Here is a 19,234-nt window from a genome sequence, read left to right on the forward strand (position 1 = left end):
CTTTTCTAGGCACAAGGGGTTAATTGTGCTATCCGTAGGATTTGTTTATTGCAAGAGAATTTCGAATTAGCCCAATTCACCCCCCCCTCTTGGGCATCTTGATCCTTTCAATTGGTATCAGAGCCTCGTGCTCACGTTTTTAAGCTTAATCGCTTAGAGCAAGATGTCTCACGGGGATGGACCTCCTCCTATCTTTGAGGGAGATGATTTTCCATATTGGAAAATCCGCATGGAGGCATACTTAGAAGCTCTAGATGTTGGAATTCTTAGAGCCGCCTCTCAAGGGTTCCCCGCACCTAGGAATGCCGCACAACTTCAAGGCGATGAAGTGAATTATGAGAAATGGAATGCAAAGGCTCGCAACACCATTTTTAGAGGCCTTTGCAAAGAGGTGTTCAATCGTGTAAGGAACCACAAAGACGCCCATGCTCTATGGTCGGACGTTTGTGCGCTCCATGAGGGAACCAAGAGTGAGCGTGAGGAACGCTATCATCTTGTGATTAAAAAGCTAAATTCTTTTGAGATGTTTCCCAAAGAAAGTGCTAATGAGATGTATTCTCGATTAAATGTTCTTGTAGAGGAAGTCAATGGGCTTGGACTTACTCAAATGTCACCATCCGATGTTGTGAGAAAGATCTTGAGTGTCCTCCCCATTGATAAATATGGGCGCATTGTGACCGTGCTACATCAAGGTGATCTTTCCACCGCTACACCGACACAAATCTTGGGAAAGATCAATGCTCATGAGATGTACATGCACATCACACCACAAGATGGCTCATCCTCTACAAAGAAGAAAGAGAAGGACTTAGCATTCAAAGCTAGCTAAGACAAGGGCAAAGCAAGACTTGAGTATGAGAGCTCAAGTGATGAAGATGATGAAGAAAGCCTTGCCCTCATGGTGAAGAAGACCACCAAGATGCTAAAAAGGCTAAACAAGAGTGGCATCAAGTTTGATGGCAAGAAGAAGAAGTTCTTCACTAGCTCAAGAAGAAAGCCAATCTCCGAGATGGATTGCTACAATTGTGGAGAAATTGGTCATCTAGCTCATCAATGCACAAAGCCCAAGAAAGACAAGTTCAAGAACAAGGGCAAGAAAGATGATTCAAGTGATGAAGATGAAAAGAAGAAGAACAAGCCATACAAAAAGAGAGATGGCAAAAAGAGGGAGTTCTACAAGAAGAAGAAGAGTGGCAAGGCCTATATTGTCGGTGATTGGCTCACGGACATTGATTCATCAAGTGGATCATCCGATGATGATAGTGACGATGAAAAGGTGGCCGCCATTGCTATTGATCTTGCATCTTCACCACCACCATCGCCATCATCCTCTACACATCTATGCCTTATGGCCAAAGGTGAACGCAAGGTAACTAAGAGTGATGATAGTAGTGATGATGAACATGCTAGTGATGATGATAGTGATAGCGATGATGATGACTCACCTACTTATGATGATCTTGTCAAAATACTAAGAAAATATACTAAGATCATTAGAAAGAGTAGAGCTACAAATGAAAAACTTGATGCTAAAAATGATTCACTCTTAGCTAAATGTGACACATTAGAAAAGGCTAATGATGAGCTCAAAGAAACAAATGATTCTATATCATCCAAACTCAAGGAGCTCAAATCTTCTAAGAAAGAGCTTAAAGATAAAAATGATAAACTTGAGTGGGTGCACAATGAGCTTATCACTAGTCACAATAAGCTAAAAGATGAATATGCAACTCTAAAGATCAATTATGATACCCTTATTATTGCACAAGAATTCTTACCAAATGAGCCATATGATGCTACTAACCATGTTGTTAAGATTGATATAGCTACCTCATGTGATGATTTAATTGATGAAAGCATTGAGCATGGATCTAGTAGCAAGGGCAAGCAAGTGGTTGAGTGCAATGACTATGATGAGTATGTCAAGCTCAAGAGTAACAATGAGAAGCTCATGAAAGATCTTGAAGAAATGAAAAGTCACAACACCATTGTGCTAGAAACTCTTGATCATGACAAAGAGGTGATCCTTGAGAATGAGAAGTTAAAAGAAGAAGTCAAGAAACTCAAGGAGGAGAAGAACAATGATCTTCTCAAGGAAGAGAACAAGAAGCTCAAGATGGAGAAAGAGCATCTCAAGGTGGGATTGAGCAAGTTTGCTAGAGGCAAGCATCTCCAAAGTGAGCTACTCATGAATACCGTCATGAAGATGGATAGAAGTGGCATTGGATATATGGCAAGTGTAGAGAAGAAGAAGGCTCAAGCTCAACACCAACAATCAAAGCCAAAGCCAAAGCCAAAGAGATGTTTTGAATGTGGACAAGAAGGCCACTTTGCTCATGAGTGTCAAACTCCACCACCACAACCCTTGCCCAAGCATACTAGACCCTTTGCTTTCAATGCTCACTACATGCTTAGAAAAGATTCGAGTGGGAAGATGAAAGTCATGTTCTTAGGTCCCCCAAATAAGAGTAGGCCTAAGAAAATTTGGGTGGCTAAGTCACTTGTTGAGAAGGTGAAGGGCCCTCAACAAGCTTGGATCCCTAAAGCTTGAATCTCATGTGTGTAGGTGAACTACAAGACCGGTGGAAGTCATTGGGTTATTGATAGTGGTTGCACTCAACATATGACCGGTGATCCTCGTATGTTCACCTCACTAGATGAAGAGGTAGATGGACAAGAGAAAATAACATTTGGAGATAATTCAAAGGGCAAGGTTAAAGGATTGGGCAAAGTGGCAATATCAAATGATCACTCCATCTCCAATGTGCTCTATGTTGCTTCATTGAGCTTCAATTTGCTATCCGTTGGGCAATTGTGTGATCTTGGCTTTCAATGCCTATTCACCGAGAAGGAGGTTGTTGTATCCAAGGTCGATGACAATCAAGTGATATTCAATGGATTTAGATACAACAACTTATATCTAGTTGACTTCACCTCCGAAGATGCAAACTTGAAGACTTGCTTATTCACCAAAACAACACTTGGATGGCTATGGCATAGAAGGCTTGCTCATGTTGGGATGAGCTCACTCAAGAAGCTTATGAAGAATGATTTGGTGAGAGGGTTGAAGGATGTGAAGTTTGAGAAGGACAAACTTTGTAGTGCATGTCAAGCCGGCAAGCAAGTTGCAAACACTCATCCAACCAAAGCTTTCATGTCAACCACAAGAGTGCTAGAACTCCTACACATGGATTTATTTGGACCAACAACATACAAGAGTTTGGGAGGAAATCTCTATTGTCTTGTGATTGTGGATGACTATTCAAGATATACATGGGTGTTCTTCCTTCATGACAAATCCGAAGTTGCATCTTGCTTCAAGAAGTTTGCCAAGAGAGCTCAAAATGAATTTGAAGTGAAGCTCAAGAAGATAAGAAGCGACAATGGCAAAGAGTTTGACAACACAAACATAGAAGCTTATTGTGATGAAGTTGGAATCAAACATGAAGTCTCCGCAACCTATACTCCTCAACAAAATGGTGTAGTTGAGAGAAAGAACCGGACTTTGATCACTCTTGCAAGGACAATGCTAGATGAGTACAACACCCCCGAAGCTCTATGGGCGGAAGCAATCAACACCGCATGTTATGCATCCAACCGCCTATTTCTTCAAAAGTTCCTTGTCAAGACACCATATGAGTTGCTCAATGGGAAGAAGCCGGACGTCTCCTTCTTTAGGGTGTTTGGTTGCAAGTGCTACATCTACAAGAAGTGGCAACACCTAGGGAAGTTTCAAAGGCGTTGTGATATAGGTTTTCTTGTTGGTTACTCATTGAAGTCCAAAGCATATAGAGTATTTAATCATGCCACCGGCTTGGTTGAAGAAACATATGATGTGGAATTTGATGAATCTAACGGCTCCCAAGGAGCACATGAGAATCTTGATGATGTAGGTGATGAACCATTGAGGGAGGCTATGAAGAATATTCTGGTGGGAGACATCAAGCCAAAAGATGATGAAGATGATGTACAAGTCATTAACCAACCTTCTTCATCAAATGTACCACAAGATGGTGAAAAAGTTGGGAGAGTAGAAAATGAAGATACTCATATCTCCCATGAGCAAATGGCGGTACAAGCACAAGATGTTGATGCCCCACAACCTCCTCCTCAAGTGGTCAATAGAAGAAATACACCTCTCCTACAAAATCATCCTCAAGATCTCATCATAGGGAGTCCAACAAAGGGGGTGATGACTCGATCTCAAAAACTTACCTCATTTATTGCTCATCACTCTTTTGTCTCTTGCTATGAGCCTACCAAGGTAGAAGAAGCTCTCAAAGATCCGGATTGGATCAATGCCATGCATGAAGAATTGAACAACTTCACTCGCAATGAAGTTTGGAATCTTGAAGAGCGACCAAAAGGTGCAAGAGTCATTGGAACGAAGTGGGTGTTCCGCAACAAGCAAGATGATCAAGGTGTTGTTGTGAGGAACAAGGCAAGACTAGTAGCAAAGGGGTTCTCTCAAGTTGAAGGTTTAGATTTTGGAGAAACCTTTGCACCGGTTGCAAGATTAGAAGCCATCCGTATCCTTCTTGCATATGCATCACATCATGAAATGAAACTATATCAAATGGATGTGAAAAGTGCATTCTTAAATGGCTTTATTAATGAACTAGTCTATGTTGATCAACCTCCCGGGTTTGAAGACCCTAGATATCCTAATCATGTTTATAGGTTGTCCAAGGCACTATATGGGCTTAAGCAAGCCCCAAGAGCTTGGTATGAGCGCCTTCGGGACTTCCTTATTGAGAAGGGCTTCACCATTGGGAAGGTCGACACCACACTATTCACCAAGAAGCTTGATGGGCATATCTTCATTTGTCAAGTATATGTTGATGATATCATCTTTGGATCATCAAATGAAGACTCATGCAAAGAATTTGGTGAATTGATGTCTAAGGAGTTCGAGATGTCAATGATTGGTGAGCTTACATTCTTTCTTGGTTTTCAAGTCAAGCAAATGAAAGAAGGCATCTTCATCTCTCAAGAGAAATACACAAAAGATCTTCTCAAGAGATTCAAGATGGATGAATGTAAGCCAATCAAGACCCCAATGCCTACCAATGGACATCTCGACCTAGATGAGGGAGGTAACTCGGTTGATCAAACTCTCTACCGTTCCATGATTGGTAGCTTGTTATATTTAACCGCATCTAGGCCCGACATCATGTTTAGTGTGTGTATGTGTGCTAGATTTCAAGCTAGTCCTAAGGAAACTCATTTAATTGCCGTAAAAAGAATCCTTAGGTATCTTAAGCACACACCAAGCATTGGCCTTTGGTATCCCAAAGGAGCTTTATTTGAATTAATTGGCTATTCCGATTCGGATTACGCCGGATGCAAAGTTGATAGAAAGAGCACATCCGGAGGGTGCCATTTGCTTGGTAGATCACTTGTGTCTTGGTCCTCCAAGAAACAAAATAGTGTGGCTTTGTCCACCGCCGAAGCGGAATACATTGCCGCGGGTGCTTGTTGTGCACAAATATTATACATGAAACAAACTTTACTAGACTATGGAGTAGCTCTAGAGAAAGTACCTCTTTTGTGCGACAATGAAAGTGCGGTAAAACTTGCAAATAATCCGGTTCAACACTCGCGCACCAAGCATATAGATATCCGCCATCACTTTCTAAGAGATCATATAGCTAAAAATGATATATCACTAGAAGGTGTAAGATCCGAAGATCAATTAGCGGATATCTTCACTAAACCGCTAGATGAGGCTACATTTTGTAGATTGCGGAACGAGCTCAATGTACTTGATTTTAGTAACTTCACTAAAAATTGAGCTTGTGTTGTCCCTTGCATTCATTGTAATATACAACATGTTTAATTTGTGGCAATGCATATAGGGCTTGTCTAACATGGTTAAGATAACCGCCGAAAAGCGTGTGAAGAAGCTTAACCTTGGATCAAACTTGACAAGCAACTAGATTTACTTACAAGTATTACATATGCATGAATGTTGTTTTGTCGTTTTGTTCCATTTGCCCTCTTGTTGCCTATTTTCTTAAAAAGAATTATAGCCTAAGGCAAAATATTTTGAAAAATATGAGGGTTTGAGAGAGGTCACTCACATCAGTCCCAATTGGTGTTTATTTGGATCTTATTCAAGTTGGGACTTGATTGGGAACAGGTAGCGCGAAGGAATGTTGAAGGTTTGCTGTAAAAGGTGCACCGGACGCTGCACCGGACGCTGCTGTCCAGCGTCCGGTCAGTTCACAGGAGGTGAACTGCTGATGAAGGAGTGACCGGACGCTGCGTCTATGCGTCCGGTCAGGAAGGGTTCTGCGTCCGGTCGATCGAAGGAAGGACAAGCAGTACTGACCGGACCCTGCCTGCGTCCGGTCATGGGCCACCGGACGCGTCCGGTCGCGATTCCAGAGGATTTGGACCTCTCTGGAATCGACCGGACGCTGGGTGGTAGCGTCCGGTCGCTACCACCGGAGCGTCAGGTCAGTGGATCTCGCGCGACTTCATATTCTTTTCGGTTTCCTTTTCTGTCGCGTTTGGGGGATTATTTATCCGAGCCTTTCCTCTTCCGTGACCTAGCCCAAGCCGCCGCCGTGCCCTAGCCCGAGCCGCCGCACCGTTGCACCGCCGCCTCCTCGCGCCTCACCACGCGCCCACGCCTGCGTGCCCCTGCCTAGCCGTGCCGCCGCAGCTGAGCCCGCAGCCGAGCCTCGCGCCCCGGCCTCGCGCGCCACCGAGCCCCGCGCCAACTCATCTCGGAGCACCGCCGTCCCGTGCGACACCACGCCTGCTCAGCTCCTCGCCGGCCTCCTCGTGCCCAAGCTCGCCGGTCAATCGTTGCCAAGGCTGCCGGTCTTCGCCGAGTATTCTTGCCCTTTCCTCCCATCGATTGGTATGGCAAGTTTTTGTGTTTCAATCTTGATCTCCCATTGTAACCTAGATCAATTTCTAAATTCACTGATTCCCCATTGCATCCAGGGCGTTTGACCTAACCCTAGCCGGTTCCGAGGATCCCCCGCGTGACATCTTATCTATTCTCGGTTCGCGGATCGTCAGGTAGAAAGCCATACGATTCATATTCGCATCTACATTGCTTTCTCTAATAGGGTTTCACATCTATTAGACATATGGTATTTATTTGTATATCTATCTATTCTATCGTGCAGCGAGTCGGTTCCGTTGTGTTTCGTCTGGCAGTTGGCAGTCAACTCGGAGCCAAGCTCGCGAGTAAGGATCGAGGCCAAGCCTTGAAAGCGGTAGTTTGACAGTTGATCTTCATCAGCGGCAGTTCACCATCTTGTCAGTTCAGATGGCTCGCACCAAGAATGTTGGTGGTGGCCCAGGTGATGATGATCGGAGGCCCCTGCCTCGCCAGCCAGCCGGATCTAAGGGCAAGTCAACCAAGCAGCTGACATCCAAGAAGCGAAAGTACCCCGATGCCGAGACAGCGAGAGCAGCAGCTGTTGCAGAGGCCGCAGAGCGTGCCGAGAGAGGTGGAACCCGCAGCGGAGTTGTCATTGCAGATCAGCCGGTTTCACCAGCACTGAGAGCTGCGATTGAGGAGGTTGAGCGTCGTCACGGTAGTCCAGCTGGGACTGCCACGTTTGCAGGACGATGGGTCACCATTGAGGAGGGTCCGTCAGCACAGCAGCAGCCCCCACCAGCAGAGCCTCAGCCAGCCCAGGAGACTCAGGAGAGTCAGGAGACCGAGCCGGCACCTCAGCTACGCCGCTCGAGTCGTACCAGTGCTGCAGTTCCACCGAGGCCAGTTACACAGCGCAGGGGTTCTCGCCCTCCGCCCAGACCACAGGGTCCGCCTCCAGTGGTTCACCTCGACTTGAGGGCCGCTACAGCCAGGCAGGTTCAGCAGCTGCGGTTTGTTGAGTTTGAGGTTTGGTTTCCTCCGAGGAGGGATGAGAGAGCAGCTGAGGGGTTCTACACGCCACTGCATGAGGATTTCTACAATGCATATCTTAACAGTGGGGCAGTGTTCAGATCACAGAGGGTCTGTCAGATAGAGTCCATTGTGGCAGCAGCCGGAGAGAGCATTCGGCAATACTTGTCATATTTGCCAGGACTGTCAGATCTGATTGGACGGACGGGCATATATGTACCATCTTGGGTCCGTCAGTTTTATGCCTCACTCTACATTGATCCTCATCACAGATACATTCACTTTGCTTTCAAAGGCAAAGACTACAGAGTGACTAGTGGCAGAGTCAGGGAGATACTGAGACTACAGGAGCAGCCTGTAAAGATGCATGAGGTTTGCTATGGTCAGCAGGGGCCTCCCAGGCGTCCTCATGGAGGGCAAGTGCCCCCTACAGACTTAGTGCGGCATTGCTTCAAGAAGCCGTTTGGAGAGGGGTCGAGCAGGAACCCCAGTGACTTGACTCCTACAGCGAGGATACTAGAGGCCATCATCAGGAGGACACTGCTTCCCAGGTTGGGATACAGAGAGGGCCTGACTCGCTTACAGCTCTGGCTTCTCAATGCCATCATGCAGATGATAGTGTTTGACATCTGGGACCTCCTTCTTTCAGAGATGGAGGATACTATAGCTGAGGGATTCAAGGGTCGCAGGCAGCTTCCCTATGCTCACTGGATCACGTTCCTCATCCGCAGAGTTGTAATTGATAAGCCCCCTGGCATGATGGATGAGTATACAGGTGCCACTACAGAGTTCCCAGCTTACAACCTGTCACAGAGGATCAGACACACCACTCCTCAGGCACCCAGTCAGCCTAGCCGTCGCCCCGACGTGCCAGAGTCTGCAGCTCAGCAGGATGAGATCATCAGAGGGATTGCAGCTACTGAGGAGGAGGAGCTAGAGGCACAGCAGGAGGTGAGCATGTACAGTGACAGTTCCGACGACGACTACCAGCCTATACCTCAGATGCCTCCACGTAGACACGATGCAGAGGCCGGTAGCTCTAGTTCTGCTCCACCTGCTCCACAGACAGACCCCGCTCTCATAGCTATTCTTGAGCGGATGCAGCAGGATCAGACACGACAGGCACAGGAGACAGCTGCCAACTTCGCACAGTTTCAGGCTCGTCAGGACGAGTTCCAGCGTCAGCAGCAGCTCCTTCAGCACCAGCAGTTACTTATGCAGCAGCAGCTCATGGGATTCATGCAGCATGTAGTGACAGCTATTGGGGTTCCACTGCCACAGCCTTCGCCCCAGCTTGCACAGCCTCCTACCACTTCGACGACTCCAGCAGTACAGCCCATCGGGCTTCAGAGTCAGGGACAGCCTTCAGCTCAGTTCACGTCACCTCCAGTATAGGTGTCCCAGTGGTTAGCTTCACCTGGTGTAGCCCCGCAGTTCACTCCTTATCACACGGGTTTCTCACCAGAGCAGACTTCCTCGCTATTCGTGCCTGAGTCGTCAGTCTCCAGGAGTCTTAGAGCATCATTCAGCGAGTTGACTGGCATGCCTACTCCGCCTCACATGCATTCTGCCGGTCCGTCTACAGCAGCTCCAGCTATTATGACCACTCAGAGGCTCCCCTCGTCTGTCGCCTCGTCAGATCCTACGACGGACATACTTGCAGCATCACAGGTAGCACCAGCCCCAGCTCAGACCCAGACCGCTTCAGCGACACTTCCTGCTTCAGAGGGTCAGTCAGTTCAGAGCTCAGGGTCAGATGATGATGGCGCCCAGTTCCATCTTGCTCCACGTACTTCAGCGCCCGACTCGTCCGCTGCAGCCCCGCCGACCGACCCTTAGGTTTTGGTGCTTGACGCCAAAGGGGGAGAGGGTTTGAGTATGTAGACTCAGGGGGAGCGAGCTTTAGGGGGAGCTAGTTATCTAGTATTAGCTTATAATATACATTTGGAGTTTTATTTGTGTGATACACTATTACTTATGCATTCGTGTGTCTACTTTCATGCATACTATTATATATATGTGATAGTGCTATCTACGTGGTTGTGATATTTGACATGTGTGACTTCTACTTTGCTTTATCTATATGTCATATCACTTGTGTAATGCTCATTTGCTATTGCTTCCGCGTTTATATTTCGAAGCAAATGAGCTTTGTTATTTGTACTCATGCTTAATTCATATCCTTTGAGTACATTGTGTTGGCATGGGTCATATAAGCTTGACTAACTCTTTTTGTTCTTATTGACAAAAGCTTATATGAACCAAGCCCGTCAAAAACCTCACTCCATAACATACTCGAGGTGGTATTGTCATCAATCACCAAAAAGGGGGAGATTGAAAGCATCTAGGCCCCTAGTTGGATTTCGGTGATTAATGTCAATACAAGTTTACTATGACTAACGTGTGTTTTGTAGAGGCAATTAAGTTAGGTCATGGTAATGGAGATCGATTGGGCAATCGAGGTTGTCATGCCCCTACGATGGAAATCGTTTCGGTTTTTAAAGGATGGACGACAAGGTTAAGGATGACTAGTTCTAAGTGTCGATTGGAGTTGGAGAGACACTTAGAGTAGTTTAGGACTTTGTTTTTCCTTTGGCCGTACTATGAAGGGGGGTATGAACGGGTAGCTTGACCTAGTTGAGTCTAGTGAATTAGGTGTGGTGCACACTTGTTTAAAACTAGCTCTAGGTAGCTCCTATGAATGCCTAAGATCCTTTGGAGCAAACTTCATTCACATATGTTCGAAAGTTGGAAGTGAATGGAGGGTCAAACACTGACCGGACGCTGGCTCCGGTGCGACCGGACACTGGCCGCAGGGTCCGGTCAGTTCGTTTGACTGAGGTGGTTAAGTCTGTTGTGACCGGACGCTGGAAGGTCTTGTGACCGGACGCTGAGGGCTAGCGTCCGGTCGACTCCAGTAAGGGTCCAGACTTGAAAAAGAGTGACCGGACGCGTCCAGTCAGTGCTGACCGGACCCTGAGGGTTCAGCGTCCGGTCGAGTCCAGTAAGGTTCCAGTAAGGGTTTTATGCGACCGGACGCGTCCGGTCAGTGCTGACCGGACCCTGCCAGCGTCCGGTCGACTCGTTACTACTGGTTCGCGGGTTGAACTGACCGGAGCGTCCGGTCATCACGACCGGAGCGTCCGGTCATCCCGCAGAAGCTCATAACGGTTCGTTTTTTAGGCTGGCTTATAAATAGAAGCTCCACTCGTGAGTGGAGTATCTTTTGCTCATTCCAACAGCTGAGAAACACGTTTGTGAGTGCCAAGAAGAGCAAGATCCTAGTAAGGTGTTTGTGATTTGAGAATCCAAGAGAGTAGCCTCACTAGCAAATCAAGAGTAGCAAAGTGTGCATCCATCTTCTCATTAGGCTTCGCGTGGTCAAGTGAGAGTTCGTGCTTGTTACTCTTGGTGATCGCCATCACCTAGACGGCTTGGTGGTGATTGGGAGTTTGGTGTTCACCCGGCGGAGCTTGTGGGTGACCCAACTCAAGTTGTGAGCGGCTTTGGGTGATTCGCCGCGACGGAGTGTCGAAGAATCAACCCGTAGAGAGCACTTGATCCTTGCGCGGATCAAGGGGGAGCTACACCCTTGCGCGGGTGCTCCAACGAGGACTAGTGGGGAGTGGCGACTCTTCGATACCTCGGCAAAACATCGCCGCGTTCCTTTCCCTCTCTACTTACTTTGAGCACTTACTTTGAGTATTTACTTTGAGCAATTCAATACTTGTTTTACATCCATAGAATTGCTTGCTAAGAGTAAGGTTGGAACATAGGTTGTGAGTTTGTTGTGCATTAGTTTGATAGAAACACTTTTCTAGGCACAAGGGGTTAATTGTGCTATCCGTAGGATTTGTTTATTGCAAGAGAATTTCGAATTAGCCCAATTCACCCCCCCTCTTGGGCATCTTGATCCTTTCACTCGTCTTTTGATTCGTAGCCTCCAAAGAACTGCTTCTTGATCACCACGTAAAACTCACCGACTGGACAAGTTCATAAAGCACCACACAAGCATCCATGCAATCATACACGAAGCAAACAATAGAACTAAATTAGAACAGTACACCAAACATATGAAACAGCAAGTAAAAATGTTTTAAAGATGTTCTACACGTTACTACGAACACACAAGCGCAAAAAGCACGCTAACCGGAGCTACGGTGCGAAAGATACAACTATCAAAAGGCTTGCTTTTATAAGAGAGAACCATAGGCTTTATTAATGTTAACTATATAAAAGGATGCATAAGATATTTCAGAGAAGTACCTAAGTTGAATTAAGTCAACTTATATTTGGTTTTGAAAACTGAAGTGAAATTTATCATATTTTATTTATAAATCTAGTGACATAATTATTAATCAAGTTAGGATTTAAACCATGAATATTCCATAGCTGGTAACAAGATTAACATTGTTACTAATGTGTAGTTTATGTCGTTACGAATCCAATGCAACTTGAACGGGTCAAATCGGAGTTAAAACGAAGAAACTACGCATAAAACAAGATCAATGGCAATTCTGTAAATATTTTAAAATCAATTTCATACTAAAATAATTAAAAACCGAATTAAAACAGTCCTGTGGACCGGACGTCGTTTTTGGAAAAACACAGGGGCCAAAACAGATAAATCAAGGGCATATTTTGAAATACTTTCAACAGAGGGTGGACCGCGGGTTGTTTTCAAAGAAACTCAGGGGCTTTTTCATAAAAGTGCTGGCGCCGGCGGGGTTGACTGGGTCGTTGTCCACGTGGGCGCCACGTGGCAATGCAGGAGTGGACCGGGGTGGTGAGCCGGCCGTGGACTGGCAGACGTGGGAAAGTGGACCAAGTCCACCACTGTGCCGTGGACCGAAGGGGTACGAATTAACGCGATCTAATCTGGACCGTTGATATGGATTCGGATGGCCATGAATAGATCAGAGAGAGAGTGCGGACTGGCGTGGCTGGCGGCGCCATGGTCGGCGGCAAAGCTTGAAATCGGCCCTAGAGACCACGAGAGAGCAAACCGGAAACACGGGGAGAATGAGGACGGAGAGGCGAACTCACCCAGGTAGTCTTCGCGGTCGGAGACGGCACGAGATGCGGCGGAGCGGACAGCGAGCACGGCGGCGCTAGGTTACGCGGCGGCGCAGCGATTCGGCGAGGTGGCTGCGACTCCAAGGCTTGGGATGGGGAGGCACGACCGCGGGCAGCTGCTATTTATGGCGCGGAGCGGCGTGGGGTGCAAGGCAAGGGAGGAGACGGTGCGGACGTGGACTTACCGGCGGCGGTGTCCGGCTCGGGCACGAGGTAGGAGAAGTGCCTGACATGCGGGCCCGGCATGTCAGCGACCGAGAGAGGGGAGGAGACGCGCGGCGTGGGCGCGCTGCTCGGCTGGGCCGACCTGCTGGGCTTTGCGAGAGAAGAGGAGAAGATGGGCCGCGCGGGGATACAAGGCCGAACGGGCCAAATGCCAGGTAAGGAGAGGGAGGGGGAAATTCCTTTTTACTTTCTTAAACCTAATTTTCAAATTCAAATTCAATTCAAATTTAAATTCTTTTGAAGTTTTGATCAAACCCAATCATCACAAAATAAATATGCAGCTGCATATATGCACAAACATGTTGCTACCTTATGATAAATTTTAAATTAATGAAAATTTTTATTTTCTTATGATTTCATGAGCACGTAAATTCCAAATTAAATCTTTTTAGCTCTATTTCAAAAAATTTAAATTTTTAGGCAGGGAGATTCTGTCCGCGTCATCTCGTTTTGTGAGCGACTAACAACGAAGAACTCTCTAGCGAGAATGTTTTTTACGATTTCTCTTGCCTTCATGTCGGATCGAGCTAGCGACGTCGCTCCTTGTTGGGGACGCCCTAATGGCAGTTCCATCTCATGATCTGACTACTGTTTCACAATAAATAGGGAAGATGGATTTTTTTTTTCTATTTTATTTATTTCAGTTTGTTTGCTAATCAACCATGCTTCTCGTCTTGCAGATGTAAGGCACCAGGCTCAACTATCTCAACTGATGCCGGTATGCCACTAATGACAAGAAGACGCTGCAATATGAAGCGCAAAGAAACCTCCTTCGCCGCCGCAGCAAGAGCTGCAGGTAGTGGCTCCGCGAGGCAAGAAGCGTCTTCCAGTTTCTTAGCGACTTTGACTCGGACGACGTGGAGGTCGCTCCCATTGCGAAAAAGTCGAAGGTAAAGGTTGACCTCGGCTGCTTAGCAGCACTGGACAAGACTGTTATTAGCAAGGTATAGGATTCTGGGTTTTGGTAGAAGTGTTGCTCACTTTTCAGAATTCATATAGCATGCCGCATGTCCCTGCAAGAAGTGTGATGGAAGCACACAGGTGGATGCACATAAGATGGCACCTTTCCTTCGTTATTAGAGGTTGTTACGTTTAACAGGGTATGAATGGATCATTTGGAATAATGGATGCATTGTTCTGGGGTATCAAACAACAAATGGAATAATGGATGCATTGTTCTGGGTATCAAACAATTGTACAAAGAATTATCTGCCTTACATTGATAGCTCACCCAATGGTTTTGTAACGCCAACACCCCATGCATTGTGCACCGTTTTATCCTGATGTTTTATACATTTTGCAGCATTTTCCAATGGTAGTCCACTGATCTGGTATGATAATGTTAGCTTGGTAAGCGAATGGAGCGGAGGTGAATGGGCACAACACCTAAGTCACAAAGAAGCCGGCGCCTCAGTGTCTGCTAAGCTAAAGTGCTGCGCTTTACGAATCAGGCAGTAAACTGTTAACTTAGTCAGTTGACCACGCCAGTCTTCACAACAGCCCGTGTGTGCACCAATCTGAAGCTGTGAACTGCTGCCCGGACTAAACTCCAGGTGACATACTCTGATGAAATCGTCCAGCTCTTCTGTTTCAATGAGCATTTGCTGTCACACGAGAATCCTTCTCATTCAAAACTCACCGCTCCAGGTGTTCAGATGTCAGTTTTGTTGAGACAATTATGACCTTATGGTTTATCCATGCTTGGAACCTCCATATGTGGCCCATCAACTGAGACCGGCTGCTGATTATGGGCTTGAGGGGTGACAACATCTTCAGACAAGAAATCCATCTGGTCCCACTGCACTTCTTCTATTTTCCATGTTAAGAACTTCAAGCTGTAACAACAACTACGTAACAGAACAGATGATTTTAAACCAGCTTAATGAATGATTATCAAGGATACGTTCTGTTCTCCAAATATCAGTCATGCTAACATCCCCCTCTGTTAGGAGCCAGTAATCAGAATCCGTCTGCAAAATTTGTGTAGAATGGTAAGTCACTCAAGATAGCACAACCACCTACTTTATAACCTAGCAGGTTCTGTAAAGATTTGCATTCAGGTTCTAGTTAGTAAAACTCGGAAAAGCATATGAAAGATTCATATGTACATGCACATTGTTGTATTATTTTTTATATCAACTCTGCATTCTGAATATAATTTCAGATGGGGCGCATTGTTAACAATAAGCTTTATGATCATGGCAAAGGAGGGAAAAGCTAAAATTCAACTTCACAATGATCTGACTTACTGGGACGTCTGGAGCAGTAAGCCTTGTCATCCCTCCAAAGTCATGCAAAGCACTAGGATCCTGGGGGCTGTGCTGTACATCATGTGCCACGTCCATTGGCGTGCTACTTTGTCCAGCATATGTTGTATTGGAATCTTCAGCAGGTTGATGTCTGGGCACATTTGAATGCTTGGCGCGTGTCGCAGCACCACCCAGTTCCTCAAATTTCTCATCAAATTGACTATCATTATAACAAAATTCTGATTAGCTAAGATTCTGTCCAAACAATTAACTTTACAGGAGAAATAAACCTTACCTAACTAAGTAAACATCTATGGGTCCCATCGTACTTCTTAATACAATTCTATATCTCCTTTGCAGATAATCACCCGCCTGTGCATGCAGCAGAAATACACGAGAACCATAAATTAGAACAGCCATTTATTTGTGTATGCAAAGCTCATTTATTTTAATGCTTCCTACCTCATCTGGATCTGGTACTTCAAGTGTAGTACCATGAGGTGCTTTAATCGCAATCAGTGTTTCATTCTGCACAAGCAACCATAAATGTTAACTACCAATCTACTATACATGTTGACTTCAAGAGAATTAATTTGGCCTAAAGCAACGGATAATCCATTTAATATGACATTGGAAAACCATTAAACTAAACCAGACCTGAAAGCTGGGTAATCCCTTGATATCGTCTTCAGTCACATAGATCCACCTAATAGACAAATGAAACATGGATGCAGTATTAAATAGTGACATACAAACAAACTGATGCAAAAGAAATATAGTTACCTTTGATTATTTTCATCTTCGGTTAACTCCCTTAATTTTTCACGCATGTCACTGAATGGGAAACAAAGCACTTGATTAGATAATGCTTTTGTTAAGAACTGTGACAGAGAGTAAGCAGAAATGTGCACTAGCTATCAACCTCATACGCTCATCTAGTGCTTGCTCCTGCAGACTAAGATTTTCAACTTCTGCCTGCAATGTGTTACAAAAAACTGAGCTTAGGTCTAGTTATTATCATACCTCTCGGGGGGGGGGGGGGGGGGGGGGGGGGGGGGGGGGGGGGGAGTCAGTCAGCTGCACTTAGGACTGGTATGTCAATTTCAATACAAAAATGAAAGTTTACAAAAGCAAATACCTGCAAAGCAGAAATACCGTTATCTAATTGAACACTTGAATCATCCAGGGCCCTATAGTGTCATGCGAAATTACAAGAGTTGGTGAGATAAGGTTGCATCATAGTACAGGAAAAGGGTCAAAGGAAGAAAGCTATGCTTACTTCCAACGGATTCTATTCTTAAGTGTCTTCTCTATTAGTCCAATGCCTTCAAGGACATTGGTAATGTCATATATGCGCCGCTTTTGAACCTGAATTGTAGGAAAAGTCTGTGAGTGTGTACCAACTACCAAGTGGACTAAAAGAGATGACAGCTCAAAATGAAAACAATTTATAACCTCTAGTGTTTCTGCAGCATTATTTAAATCTAGAATGCCATCTGGAGCTTGCTTGAGTAAGTTAATGAACTTTTTTGTCAGAAGTCCTAAACAAGGATCAGAAAGGATGGATATAAGTAACAGCAAGCATTACTAAGGAAAGAGCAATGTAACCAATTTCAGAAAATATAAAGACGTAGACTGTTATGATCACCTAGTGAACTGTCATAGCGGCACGTGCCAACAGGAGTTGGTGGATTGAGTGGTGAACCTGTGCATAGAAAGATTTTCATATTTATCCTTTTCTTGTACATATGTAAAAAAAAAAAGAGTTCGAAACAAATGACCATGGCATATCATTCACCGACGTTTGCACTCACCAACATTTGACGTAGGTGTCTGAGGCCCAGTTTTACTGTTTTTAGCCTTTGCCTTAGAAGCTTTAACAGTTTTACCAGAGACCGGAGTGAGCGTTGGACTGGTAATGATACAATCGCTTGACTCAGCAGTATCATTTTCTACGGATCTGGCTTTCCTTTTTAGCTGTAGAAGAGAAACAGACTTGTTACACAGCTGTCATTAAGAATTGCAAACATCATCCAAAGAGGTTATCAATTAGCATCAAAGACAATTAAAATATTAAGAATATGCGAAATTATGATCTAGGAAACATACAAAGTACTAACACCATACGACCATCATTAGTGGATGTAGTCAACTTATAACCTAAAGTGTATAAATGCTGTCATAACCCGAAGCCGGATTATTTTGTTTGTTTTTCAAAGTATTTACGTTACAGCTGCAACTAAGCATATCTGCAGTTTTGACCTAAAATAAGTGGCACAGGCACACAGCAGTTCCATGCGAACTATCCGACAAAAGAAATAAGCATGATTTGCCCACATACGTTACAAGCTTGCAGATTTCAACATCTTAAATAACAGTAACGCCATCAAGTTGTTTCCAGTGTATATAAGATGACCTATGCTTGCATTGACACGTGCTGGCTAGAAAAAAAGGTATGAGGTATTTAACATCTACAATAAAAGAAACCATCCAAGTTCTCTTTCATTTGCCGATGCTATAGATAGGAAGTTTATAGCGCAGGAGCACACCTAAATGGTGGTACAATCAAGTCCTACAGCAAGCCAAATCCTACCTACAGCCACACAGCATGTAAGCTATTATGGCAATGATTAAGGGGAATATGTAGTAGCATCTGTTGACCAGAGTTCCCTCTATACCAGATCTTTTTGTGGGCTACATCTACATTATATAAATCGTTTCTGTTTCTGACATAAAACTTTCCCTCCATTTCTGAATCTCGCTGCAGGGACAACTGTGTGAGATAAATTGTTTTCTGATAAGGATCCCGGTTGCATAACAATTACAGTTCCCGCCTATCTGACACCATAACTGCGAGTACGGAGCATTTGAGCTTCGCCAGAGCAATGAAATTGGTCCGAATTTCACGCGTTTCTACTTATGACCGGTGTAGTTTAACCCAAATCCATATATATATAAACAACAGAAGACAGAAAATTCGACCAACAATACGACTTGAAGCATGGGTCTCCAAACACTGTAAGCTGACCCCGGGAAGGGAAAACAAATCCGGAGGCCCAGGTGGAGCAGAAGCATCATCTCACCGGCGTACGTAGGACCACCCCCTCCTCGATAGTATCAGGAAGATCATCCCCGGCGCCGACGCCGCCTGAGGTGGCGGCGGGGCCCGTGGCCGCAGCAGGCATGGGGAAGCGGTGGTACTCATCTGGCGTGGCGAAGGGCGGCCGCGACGGCGTGGCGAAGGACAGCGGCGGGCGCAGCGACTGCAGGATCTTCTGGGCGGCCGGCGTCCTGCCGCTGCCAACCCCCGACATGGCTTGTGGTCTCCTCCCTCCCCGGACGGCGGTGACGCCGGATCTCTCGCGATCGTGCGGAGGGGACCGGGGGCCCCGGGAGCCGATCGAAGGCGGGGGAGACCGGGGAACTCGCCGGAGCTAGGGTTCCGGCGGGGCGGGCGGCGGGGACCTGCGAGGCTGGAGGCGGGCGGTGGGTGGGGTTAGCGAGGAGAGGAGGGAGGGAGGGGGAAAAGGGGAACAGAATAGAGGAGGGAGGGAAGAGAGAGAAGCAAGCAGAAAACGAGGGAACGGGGGGAGGAGGGAAATGAAGTAGAGCAGCGTTTGGGAGCGGGCTGCAGATGGACATGGACCATGGAGGGAACAGCCATCACCTTGGGCTGGATTTCTAATGGGCCAGACACGCGCTTTCGTTCTTGGGCTGCCCCGCGCTTCTTTTCGTTTTTCTTTTATTATTTTTATTACCTGGCACTTCGGGTTAACTTGCATTCGAACTCATGTAAGTCCAGCGAAATTCC

The 19,234-nt window shown here is 45.9% G+C and overlaps 1 protein-coding gene across 1 annotated transcript; it reads right to left on the bottom strand.

Moving 5' to 3' along the window:
* Positions 1-14,322: 14,322 nt before the first annotated feature.
* LOC136463492 (transcription factor E2FA-like) lies at positions 14,323-18,932 on the bottom strand. The gene is made up of 14 exons (XM_066462487.1): positions 18,507-18,932; positions 17,238-17,400; positions 17,072-17,128; positions 16,879-16,964; positions 16,703-16,791; positions 16,562-16,613; positions 16,346-16,398; positions 16,207-16,257; positions 16,081-16,129; positions 15,886-15,951; positions 15,719-15,795; positions 15,424-15,643; positions 15,078-15,144; positions 14,323-14,983 (listed from the first exon to the last, which is right to left on the bottom strand). Exons 1-14 carry the CDS (start codon positions 18,735-18,737, stop codon positions 14,859-14,861), a joined length of 1,386 nt encoding a protein of 461 aa, XP_066318584.1. The 5' UTR covers positions 18,738-18,932; the 3' UTR covers positions 14,323-14,858.
* Between the last annotated feature and the right edge of the window lie 302 nt (positions 18,933-19,234).

Source organism: Miscanthus floridulus, chromosome 7 (assembly GCF_019320115.1).
Source record: "Miscanthus floridulus cultivar M001 chromosome 7, ASM1932011v1, whole genome shotgun sequence".
In the NCBI taxonomy this organism is placed as follows: Eukaryota; Viridiplantae; Streptophyta; class Magnoliopsida; order Poales; family Poaceae; genus Miscanthus; species Miscanthus floridulus.

Excerpts from the sequence above, each read along its gene's own strand:
- LOC136463492 (XM_066462487.1), bottom strand. The coding sequence starts at position 18,737 with ATGTCGGGGGTTGGCAGCGGCAGGACGCCGGCCGCCCAGAAGATCCTG. Across the intron at positions 16,130-16,206 it reads GAAGATGAAAATAATCAAAG|GTGGATCTATGTGACTGAAG; the intron begins GTAACTATATTT and ends TTTGTCTATTAG. Across the intron at positions 15,644-15,718 it reads ATAGATGTTTACTTAGTTAG|TCAATTTGATGAGAAATTTG; the intron begins GTAAGGTTTATT and ends TTATAATGATAG.